Source organism: Chrysoperla carnea, chromosome 1 (assembly GCF_905475395.1).
Source record: "Chrysoperla carnea chromosome 1, inChrCarn1.1, whole genome shotgun sequence".
Classification (NCBI taxonomy): Eukaryota; Metazoa; Arthropoda; class Insecta; order Neuroptera; family Chrysopidae; genus Chrysoperla; species Chrysoperla carnea.
The window spans coordinates 14,624,058-14,636,304 of record NC_058337.1 but is presented as its reverse complement, the minus strand read 5'-3'; the positions used below and the strand labels follow the sequence as shown (position 1 = coordinate 14,636,304).

Genomic DNA, 12,247 nt, shown 5'->3' with positions numbered 1-12,247 from the left:
TTAAAAGCAGGAACCGATATTTTAAGTCGAAAAAAAATTTTGTTATACTCTTGAATACTTACATGATATTATGAAATCTATTAAAATTATATCATTTTTTATAAATCTTCTCACATCATAAAAACATAAATATAGATTACAATTGTTATTATCATTATCTTACTGTCTATAAACCTGACACCACTTTCACAATCGGTCTACGAATAACTATCCAAAACTTAAAACAAACCCTAAACATAAACTTTCAAATCCAAATTCTAGATTTTTCATTTTTTCTAGAAATCTTTTTCAATTATGCGCAACACAAATTTTGCGGACCTCGTAAAAGAGAACGCCTCCCACTTATGAGAATTTTCTTTGACGTTAGGCTAAGGATATTTAAGTTTTATAAGCATTTCTGGAGGGGTATTTATGAATGACTTCGTATGGTGGTGAGAACTTATAAATACTATTGAAATAAAATTAAATTTGAGTATGGAGTAGGTCACAAAAGTTATTTTGCACTGCGACTAGTTTGATCTATTATTTATCTATTATTTCAAAGGTGCTCCAGGAGCTGTGCGTTTAAATAAACTTAATAAAATGATATTTTTGGGCAACACTTTATTTATTTCACTTTAATAGAGATCAGTACATCTTAAGTGATGGTGTCGTTTGAGAGAGTAGATTGTATGTTCCAGTATCTTTCTCTTCATGGCAAAATCTTTAGAGATCGTTCCCAGTAAGATTGATTTTGTGCAAATGTTTATTGACTTTACAATGGCCAGTAAGTATCCTGAAATGGTTTTTTCCCAGTTACAAACGTTTTGAAGTATTTTCCATGAAAAATCTTTAAAAGAGTTTTTGCAAGTTTTTATAAGAGCCATAAATGATTGCCCTAGAGGGAAATCTATATACAGTTAGGATGTATTTCATATATACATGGTATATTTTATATATACATGGTATAAACACAAAACACGCAAAAGTCAAAAATACGAAATTCATTTTAAAAACACACGACGCAACTAAAGTACAAAATTTACATGAAAAACATTATCAGAAAATTGCAAATATCAACTACCAAGAAAACAATAGGAACTCAAAAGCACGCTTTAAGCATAATAATACAAAATTTCTACAAAATAAATAAATATATCAATAGATTCTATAATCGTTCTATTGAATAAAAATCTTTTTTTTTTTTAATGAAAATGATCAGCCGGGTGACCTAATAAAAAGTTAACTATCACAGCGCTGTGATCATAAAAATATACTCGGATAGATCTTGAACGAAAAAAATCTATTGATTAAAAATCGATTTTCCTTTTACCAAAATATTTTACCAAAGTCGATGTTGATCGATATTTTATTATTTGAAAGATTTTTATTATTTTTATATTAATTTACTTCTTTCTTCCGAATATGTTTTTAATTTTCTTAAGCATATGAAAAGATTCAGAAAAATTCTCGGTTATAACTGAATTTGACATTTTGGATAACGAATTCGTTGGATAACATTCTTGGGATAAAAAATAAATTCAACGATCTAAACGTTTAAAAATTACTTACGTTCTATAATAAATGAGAATAGACTAAATAGTTTAGCTAGCTAGCTATTCTATGCATCGAATCAGATCTACTTGAACGCTTAGATTGTAAAGATTTAAACGACCAATTTGAAAATCAGGCGCGCTTGCCTTTGAAAATATGAACATTATATTGCAATTTATGAGTAATCATTGTGTATATTATTTTTGTAGCCTGTTTTATTGTTGGTTCGCGAGATCTAACTTATTCTTTTTTTAAATTTCATGATTTATCGCTCATTTTAAAGCTGATCTGGCGAATGACGAACAACAGAGCCACGGTCTAAAAATGGATACAATTTTGTTAAGTATTTTTTAATTTTGTATATCATATCTGTACTAAAATTGCCTATACACAATAAAAAGAAAAAAAATCACTGTTGATATTTTACTAACCTGTTTATTTTAACTGTTGTCGGTAGTCTCGCTACCGGCATTCTATCGACCGGATGCTTATTTGGGAAAATTTTATACGGGTTATCTAGTAATCCTTAGCTATGAATGAGTCATTTTATTTATTTAAAAATTTAATATCCAAACTTTAATCATTTTATGTAAAATATCGGTAATGGGGCGGCATTTTTAACTTTTCCCAGAGGCGACGCTAAGCTTAAATCCAACTCTGGCGGTGCTAGAGTGTGAACCGATATTTTCAGTCGAAAATAAAGTTTATTGTACAACTGAATACTTGCATGATATTATGAATTTTTTTCCCATAATTAATAGCAGTTTATCCTCCAAAAACATAATACAAAAAAGACGATTATTTGGATAAACAACTGAAAAGGTCCCCAATTGTGCGTGCGATCCCTTAATTCTATTTCATGTTAATTCCCTTAATTCTATTTCAGGTAATTTTTTTCGTGAACAAACTTCACAGAGATATTCTTTAATGAGTAGTTTTTTTTATTAAAACTTAAAAAATTAACTTAAAAATAGCAGGTCCGTGCGCTGGTATTATCCAGATGAGGGGAGAGGGGTTCAAACTTTTGTTTCATCATGTTTTAGGTCATAAACTAAATAAAAACACGAAAAATTCTTTTTGAATTAAGAGAACACCCGGGTCACTGTATTGTGTATCAAGGGGAAGGGATGGCTATTTACGGAAATATGAATGTTTAAGACTGAGCACTTTCATGTGTAGGGTCATTACTATTTCCACCGATCTACTTAACCTCAAAGCTAGCACAAGACTGTCGTACACCCTTAAATGAGCTGGCGGAACAAATGAATGTAAGCCTGATATGGGTACCGAGATACAGGGACATTCCCGGAAATTGTGAAGCCGAAGATCAAGCTATAAATGGCATATTGCTACCATACAAGCATCAATAAGCAGCCAGACTGCAAACTGTTCCTTAAAGAGGGTATATTAAAAAAGATCAATCATAGACGGATACAGAAACGTATTTGTGGTACTGCTATTCAGAAATGGTCTGAGTACAATCATTGGCGTTCCGAAGATCTTATATCGTTTCTAAGCACTTCTATTAGCAAAATTGTTGCGGCTATTACAGGACACTGGATGGCACGTGAGGAGGCACGATGAACGCCTAGGCCTGATAGTGTATCACGACTATTGCAGGAGCTGTAACAGTGGGGAGCAAGGAGAAACAATATATCATATTCTCTGTTACTGTCCCGCTCTTGCTATGAAGATATGGACTCGCTTGAGCCAGCTTTTCTTTGACGACTTCTCCGATCTTAAGACCGTTCACGTAAAATCACTCCTACTGTTCTTAAACAGCTCCAAATGGTTCACGGAGTGTAGTATGGACCAACCCTTTTTCGATATCTCAATGGACCCTTTGGTTTAAGTGCGTCCCACCTCAGGTAAAAATGTGATATTCAGTCACTATTATTCAATAAGTTAACTCTGTGATGTACAGAAAAAAAACTTTTACAAAGCATCAACCACTACACCGCGATATATATTGAGAAAGGCTAAACCGTTTCGCCCATCTTCAGACATTGTCGATCCAAGGTATGTTTGGAGACGAAGCAAAGTTGAAAAGTGCGTTCATCTACCGCTGTTATCACAGGTGCCAGAACGCGAAGTATTGATAGACATTTAGAAACGCATCTTCAATACAAATATCGATTGCTTCGAGCAATAATTTTTGACGTCTTGCCCTACAATGCGTTTTCTCCATATTTTAACATTGCCGACCTAGATGGCCGGAAATCAACGAGCAAAAATGGAGTTCTTCAATTCTTATCATATTAACTTTAACAGCATATGTTATTTATGTTCATATTTTCTTTTTCCATAATTTTAATGAGTCGTCTTTTACACAAAAAGCGACGAATATCAATGGTCACAGTCTCAAGACTAAATTCAGTAAATGCCAACAAATGTCGAAACAGCTTGAACAGATAACTAGTCAGTAGAAATGCGTTTCATAAATGTCTGCAATTACAGGACTATATTGTTAGTTTTAATTTGCGTGGAAAGTTTCTCATTGAGTTGGGTAGGATGAGTCGACCCCCCAAACCTCTCACAGGCGCACGGGCCTGCCTGACATTCAAGGTAATGAATCTTACAGAGAGATTGTATTATCTTGTTTGATATTAAAATGCCACTATAAGATAAAATAAAAAATTCGGGATTCAGAAAAATAAAGTTAGTTTGCCAATTACAACTTTATAAGACTATAAATAGTATTTCTGTATTTGTTTATTTATAAATAAAGAAAAAATGTTAATCATAGCACTAGTGATTTTAACAATTATAGTGGTGTGTTATTGGTATTTGGTGGCACCGTTAAGTCATTGGGAAAAACGTGGTATACCTTACGTAAAAGGGTATCCAATTGTGGGCAATTTCTTTTGGCATGCAATTAAAAAAACATCTTTAGGGGATGATTTGATAACACTTTACAATGCGTATCCAGAAAAGAAGTAAATACTGCATCAAATCAAAATATTTTTTGTCAGAAAGTTTTAAATAATTTTTTTTTTTTTTCAATTTAGATGTTACGGAATGTTTTTATTTGGAAAGCCAGCCATACTTGTTCGTGATTTAGATCTGATTAAGAATGTACTAATTAAAAATTTTGATCATTTTGGTGACCATTCCGATTCGATATTTTTAGATGGTATTAATCCGGTTATAGATCGAAATCTATTCTCTTTAAAAGGTAAAATAATTTTGCATAATATGTCCATTTTTTATCAAACTTTAACTTCAATGATAGATCTCACACATCTTAAGCGGCGGGAGGAAGGATTCTAGATGCATGGAAGTTTGAACAGTAGTTTCAAGAAGGCAGCTTAAGGGGCGGTAGTTTATACGCGAAAGTCGACAATTTTGAAGTTAGGAACTTAGAACTTGGTTTTTGGGCTTCTTTCCTTGCATATTTAAAGCTCTACACTCCATCTTTGAGGGATGGGTCTTTGTGAGTGGTCATGTATATTGCGGGTTTTATTATGGGAGTACAAGAACAAATTATTCAAAATTAATTAGATAATTTTGTATTGAACTGTGAAATATACTCTCTAAGCTAAAAATTTTGCATTTTTCAAATCTATTTACTTTGAAGAATAAACATCAAAAATTTGAGGGCAGGGGTTAAAAAAATTTCTTAATTTCTTTTTCTCGATTTTTGTCCACTAAGAATAAATCGGTTAGATAAAAGTTTCTAATGATTAATCATGATAAAAAAACACAAAATTATTTTTCATAAAAAAAAAGGATTATTATTATTTTTATTAAATAATTGTAGTAAAATTAAACATTCAGTCACGTTCAAACAACAATCAGAAAGCATTGAAAGTATTACGTCACGCCATGACGAACTCTATGTAAACAACACTACATTTTAATAGAACGAAGCAGGTTATTTGATTTAACTTGTACACAAAAATGCTTGGTATGCCAAGTTGTAATGTCATTTAAAACGTCATGACACTACATTGTTTTCGAAGTAAATTTGAATTGGTTTTTTAAAATGCAAAAAATATAGTGCAAATCGTGTTTTTATTTTTTAAATAATACTTTTTTGGTGTAAATCAGACATTAATGTAACGTATAAACCAATTTTCAAATTTGGGACAAAAGCCTATTGGCATCTATTGGAAACAGGGCTAGTCTCGTAAAAACTTCCTCTTTTCAGACAAAATCAATGTACTTTGATTTTTGCCATTTTATTGTTGAACCAAAAGGTTTCATTTCATTTTTATCCTTTCATCAAGCATGGCCTTATATTGAAAACGTCTTCTGAATGCATTTTATCTATATCATTTAAGGAGCTTTTCATTAATTACGTAGGCATCATTTTGACGATTTTTCACCACCCCCTCCCCCCACGCAGGCATACATAAGATTTCTCGAATCTCCTCTCCCATATCTTACGTAAGATTTAATCTCGTTTTGCCGAATGATAAAAGGTTGTTAGAAAAGGATGAGTTACACTAAAACTCACAGTTTTTTAGATTTTTATTCTTTAGCACAGAGACTTTAGTTCGCGATGTCTATACATACATTATAACTATTATTAAATTTCAACTCATAAAATGTTACGTAAGAATGGGTTTAGCTTCCCCTCCCCTCACATAAGCACATGAATAGATTTTTTAAAACTCCCCTTTCCCCCAAAATGCTTACGTAATTAATGAATGGCCCCTAAGCGAATATAACTAAGCTAAAGTAGTCTTTAAATAATATGAAAATTATTAAATTATTTAGGAAATGAATGGCGAGACATGAGAGCAACCTTAAGTCCTGCATTTACTGGAAATAAAATGCGTGGAATGTTTCATTTAATGGCTGATGTAGGAGAAAATTTTGTTAATTTCTTTATAAATGAAGCTAAAAACAATGGTGGTAAACCATTGAATGTGGAATTAAAAGATATCATTACTCGACTTACAAATGACATTATTGCAACAACTGCTTTTGGAATTAAGATTGATTCTTTACGTGATCGAAATAATGATTTTTATCGAATGGGTGGAAAAGTCTCAAATTTTTCAACATGGCGATGGCTTTTATGTAATTTCCTCCCTCACGTAGCTAGAGTAAGTTTATCCGAAAAATATTGCTTTCAGTTTTTATATTTTTTTTATTTTTAGTTTTTGCGTATTGGTTTGATTCCTAATGAGCCCATCGATTATCTAAGAAAAATCGCACTTGAAACCATTAATACTCGAGAACGTGAAAATATTTACCGTCCAGATATGTTACAACTTTTGATTGAAGCTAAAACTGGTTCCTTAAAACAGACGGATACAATCGAAGAAATAAATAAAGGATTTGCCGCTGTGGAAGAATCAAAAATAGTTCAAACAAATAAAAAAATTCGTAAGATCTTTTAAACAGATTAGGTGAAAATTATGTTTGTTGATTTTTGTTTTCTTTTGTAGATTTGGGTGAAGATGATTTAGCGGCACAAGCTTTTGTATTCTTTTTAGCTGGATTTGAATCTGTATCAACAAGCTTGTGTTTTGCTCTTTATGAACTGGCCCTCAATCCCGATATACAAGAACGTCTTTACAAAGAAAACGAAAAAGTTTTGAATGAAAATAATAAGAAACTTACATACGATGTTTTAAATAAAATGAAATATTTAGATATGATTATGTCAGAAAGCTTACGAAAATGGTCACAAGCAAGTTTTTTGGATCGAATGTGTATCAAACCATATACTGTTGAAGTGGAGGATGGTAAAGAAATTACCATAGAAAAAGGAACAGTTTTATTTTTCCCAGCATGGGCTTTGCTTCGTAGTCCCGAATACTTCCCCAATCCGGATAAATTTGACCCAGAACGATTTAGTGATGAGAATAAAGACAACATTAATCCAATTACATATTTACCTTTTGGAGGTGGTCCAAGAAATTGTATTGGTAAGTAAATAAATTTGAATTTCATAGAAAGCATTATTTTAAAGTTACTATTTGTTTTTTTTAGGGTCAAGATTTGCATTGATGGAAGCAAAAATGGCAATTTTTTATATGGTCAAATATTTTGAACTTATTCCAAATGAAAAATCAATGATTCCACCAAAAGTCACAACGAAAAGTGCGAATACAACTTTAGAAAATGGTTTTCATGTAGCGTTAAAATTAAGAGAACATTGTGATATTAAATTGCAAAAATAAACGATAATAAAAGGCCTGCCAATTATGTCATAAATTATTCGCCAATAAATCCCTATCACTCAAATAAATTTTTTAATAAATATAATGAGTCATTCATAACAGAATATTTATTGTAAATAGGTTAAATATATTAAAAAAAAATTATTTTGTATATTAAGGATTACCTACTCATAAATTGCAATATAATGTTTTGTAGCGGGCTTAACGTAATCAAATTTGTGTAATGAAAAAACGAACTGTTTATACTATACTCAAATACTTATACGAATTTTTATTGTAAAATTTTTTTTATTGTTACATACAAATGTTCACAATACTTTTATTTTAATGTTATTCTAATAGATGATCGAACTTGAATGTAGTTAGCTTGAAGAGTCTGTATTGTAATCTGATTGTGCCGCACACTGTGCGGTGTTTATATATTTACAATCAATTGTTACCGTACAGTCTAGCAAATTCTAGAACTGTTACGTATGTTCTATTCCGTATATTTTACTTGTATGTGTTTTCTATCTCTGTTTAAGTAATATAGAACGATATTGTTTATTTCTTATTTAGAATTGGTTAGAATTCTAGTTGTACTGCATGTGTGTGAACCGTTGAATGAATATACCGTCGGGTTGTTTATTACAACGGATTCTTTATATTGTCGGGTTAATTGTTAACACCACAGTTCAAAACGTTATGTAATAGTGCATACGTGTCTGACTTTTTTATTTGCAAATTGGTAAATTAAATTTCCACAATCTAAACTTTGAAGTACTTCTGATTCGATGCATAGAACGGCTAAGCTATTTAATCTACTCTCACTCATTGTCGAATCTTACAGCAAATGTAATTAATATTCGATATGCTATTTCCACATTCGGATCCTGTATACAGCTCGTTCATACGCCGAAGTTTCAATAGATCCGAAAATAAATTTCGTTCTACCATTTTTCGACAGCAATATTTCAATCGAACCCGGTTTTGATAGAACTTTTCAGGAGTTTCATCAATCAGCCAAAAACTTGTAGAACCTTTTAGAACACCTCTTAGCAATGAAAAAAATTTTATTTTATATAATTCGAAGATGTTTTCTGCATGATTAACTTTTTCAGAGCATCTTCGATGACGTGGAGAAATTTTTTCTCAACCTCCGATTTTTTCTGCCGAAAAATTTCGGCCATGAGCACTAGCCCCAAGTGCTTTCAGTATAAAGTCGGAGCTGATGGTTGGCGTAAATTTAACTGTAAGTATACTGAATGTTTAAGATAAAATATTAAAATAATTTATTGCAAAATTTTATGAACAATATATGACAAAATCAACAATATGATTAGATATTCCTTCATTCTGATCTCCAAGGGGGAATTTTGGTCCTATATTTCTGTTTTGGTCCTATCCCTAGAAGTATAATATATATTGTATACATAGAAGCGCAATATATTTATTTTATATTTATTATACTTCGAGAGATATATATTTTTTGAAATATTGCAATTTAAATACAAAAAAAATTTGGAAAAAATAATAAATTTCAAGAAAAAAAAGACTTTTTTGTAACTTTTTTTTTCGAGTTATTTAACGATAAAGACTTCTTTATGTTTTTTTCGAAACAATTTTTAAATTTAAATTGCAATATTTCAAAAAAAAAAAATACATCCGAAACTGCTAGAACTTTTTGAGCATGTTTTGTGCATGGAACTTTTTACTTAGAATTCATCTTTCTAACGCAACCTTTGTCATTTTTATCACACATTTCCCCATTCCCTAGATGGGGTGGCTACCATCCCATTTAAAAAGCATCACTTAATCCCAAATTTTCATCAAAATCGGTGCTATAGGTCAATATTTAGAGTTTTCGTCCTTTTTTTCTCTTCGTATAATTAATAATGTATAATGAAGTATAAGCAATTTTCACTAGCAATATGAAATTTTTCAGAAATTACTTAAAAGAAAGCAAAAAAAACCTGCTTTGATTATGCCAATCAATCAATGGTTCTGAAGTATAAAATGAACACACGCGCTAGTAAACACATTACATAGCAGACGGATTTTTTTATTAAAATATAAAATCAGAATTATTTTGAAAGTATTATTAATGAAAACTATATATTTCTTAAAATCCCGTCCTTTCCCAGCCTAGCTACGCCAAAGATCTTTAGTCAAATCATCTTTGTTGTGCAAACTTTTATGAATATTTTGTTATATTTTTTTTGCTTATACAGGCAATTTAATGAATTATACGCAATGTAAGTGGTATATAAAATAAAATAAAAAAAGACTTCGACATACCTAGGAGGTTTCGATCCGATTAAATTTTCAATTAAACTGTGCCACAGAAAGGAGTTGCTTGGAGCATCCAAAATTAGTAGAAAATTGTTGAGTTTATATACGTTTTTCACCTCTGAATCCGCATAAATAGATCCGATTTTAACTAAAATATGAATATCTACATAAATATAACTATTGAGGACTGAAAGATATTAAACACTGATCCTGACATCGAAAGGGGTATGTTTTTGGTAGGTATATGGCGGATGCATTATGTATTATTATCCTAAAATGCACCCAGGTAACAGGTTTCATCCAGTATCAGATGTCTAGATCGCTGGTTTGAAGTTTCAGAAAGATATAAATACATCTTGTTTGGTATCAAAAAAAAGATCATGGAATTAAAGAAATTATAAATTTATAACTTTGGCTGTCATGTTGGTTTGATGCCTAAAAAATTCGATATTAATTTATCTTGTTAATTATCAAAAATTTAGAGTCAATAATAAGAATAATAATAATAAGGGAAGAATATATTTTATTGCTGTAATTGTTTCAAATTATTATTGATAGATATTAAATTGAAATTAGAGTATTCAAATTTTACATTAAATTAGAGTACTCCAATGACAGTAAGCAAGAGAGGTATGTTCCGAGGTGAGACTCAATCAGTGTAAATACAGAGTACCCACCAATTATTTTTTTGTAAATTAAAACATTTATCTGGAAAAAAATATAATAATGTAATTTAATTCTTTTTATAGACCGAAAAGCAATGGTCTTTTCAATTATTAAAATCACTTACAAAAAAAAATTACTTTTTACTTTATCAATTCAAAGTAACCCAAGAAAAATTCAGAAATGAATGAATATCCAAACAAAATTACCCCAAAAATATTATCCCTACTCCCAAACCTTATCATTGCCATGAGTATGGTAAATTAAAATTCCTTTTGTAATCCTTTTAACAACAGTAAACTATTTTCTGTTTAGATTCTAAACAGGTAGACACTCCGTATTTAAACTATTTTTAACACTTCGGAACTTACCTTTCGTGTTAAAAGCCGTAAAGAATAAATCAAAGTCAAAGCCTACCCAGGTATGATCAAGCCTAACCTAACTGCCATATAATCATTAGTATCGGGTGCCGGATATATTACCTGTGGTTTTCCATTAGGTTTGCGCAAATGAAAAAACTGGAATAGTTACTAACAAAGGTAGCCATAGGTCCACTGGGAAATATTTTGAGCGCCATATCCGAAATCAGCGATCTTAAAACCCCCTAGTAAAATTTTAAAGGAAATTTATAAAATTCACTGGGAGAATTTGTTGGCCCAAGTCGTCTGAACCGCCGGTTCAAGTCTACAAAAAAAGGGGCAAGAAATTTTATAATTATCTTACTGAATCGAATGCAAAAAACTCCGTCTCGACTCGTCTTACTGCAAATTTTATATTTCCTGACCTCAATCTTAAAGTTCCGTTATCTGCAATGAGTAATAAAAAGTAGATATATTTGTTGCGCCAGAGCGGTAAAAAAGTATAACCTTAGACAAAAAACAATTTTAGTTAATTTGATTTATTCCCGGTTTGCTATTTTTGTAAAATACTCAAGATTTTAGCAACACCTAAGTGGCCTTTCACATGGGTAGTTGAATATTTTCCACTCTGACATCCAAAAATCTTGGCAAGCAAAGTAACGTGAAGAAAGCTAATAAAACAACATGTTTCTATGTAACTCAAGGTCTTTTTTCAGGCAACGCGTTTTTCGATATAATGAGTATGTTCAAGGTTCAGTATAGAAAATAAGCCGTATAGTTGAAGTGCTTCAATGATCTTAGTTGCTTATTTTATACGCAATATACAATGGGCAAATCTGATGACTCCAGAATTGTAGGCTTGACATATTATGTTTATGTAATAAATATTGCCTAAAGTATTTAAACAGAATGTATAGTATTTAAACAAAAAAAGTAAAAATAAATAAAATTTTTAATATACCATGTTTTTATAACGGACTAAAAAGTATAAAATAATAAATAGTAATTAAAATACTTGTAAGATTACAAAAACAAACGATTGCGTAATGTTAGTATAGTTACACATGGTATTTCAACATAAGTCAGTCAATTGTGCGTTTTCACTGGCTTATTAATGAATATTAACATAAAAAACAAGAAAAAGTTTTATTAATCCAGCCTTTTCTGAGAAATATGGTAGCTAGATGGTAGTTTAATATTAAGCCACCATGGAAATGTTAAAACGTACAAATTAGATACAGTTAATATTTTTTGACTATTTTATTACTAATTTATTACCCAAAT

General features: G+C 30.8%; 1 protein-coding gene across 1 annotated transcript; it reads left to right on the top strand.

Annotated features, from left to right (window-relative positions):
• The first annotated feature begins 4,197 nt into the window (after nucleotides 1-4,197).
• On the top strand, nucleotides 4,198-7,692 carry LOC123300822 (cytochrome P450 9e2-like). The gene is made up of 6 exons (XM_044883471.1): nucleotides 4,198-4,469; nucleotides 4,542-4,708; nucleotides 6,256-6,587; nucleotides 6,642-6,870; nucleotides 6,933-7,415; nucleotides 7,480-7,692. The coding sequence occupies exons 1-6, from the start codon at nucleotides 4,267-4,269 to the stop codon at nucleotides 7,668-7,670; spliced, it is 1,605 nt and encodes a 534-aa protein (XP_044739406.1). The 5' UTR covers nucleotides 4,198-4,266; the 3' UTR covers nucleotides 7,671-7,692.
• The last annotated feature ends 4,555 nt before the right edge of the window (nucleotides 7,693-12,247 follow it).

Excerpts from the sequence above, each read along its gene's own strand:
- LOC123300822 (XM_044883471.1), top strand. The coding sequence starts at position 4,267 with ATGTTAATCATAGCACTAGTGATTTTAACAATTATAGTGGTGTGTTAT. Across the intron at positions 4,709-6,255 it reads AAATCTATTCTCTTTAAAAG|GAAATGAATGGCGAGACATG; the intron begins GTAAAATAATTT and ends TAAATTATTTAG. Across the intron at positions 6,871-6,932 it reads TCAAACAAATAAAAAAATTC|ATTTGGGTGAAGATGATTTA; the intron begins GTAAGATCTTTT and ends TTTCTTTTGTAG.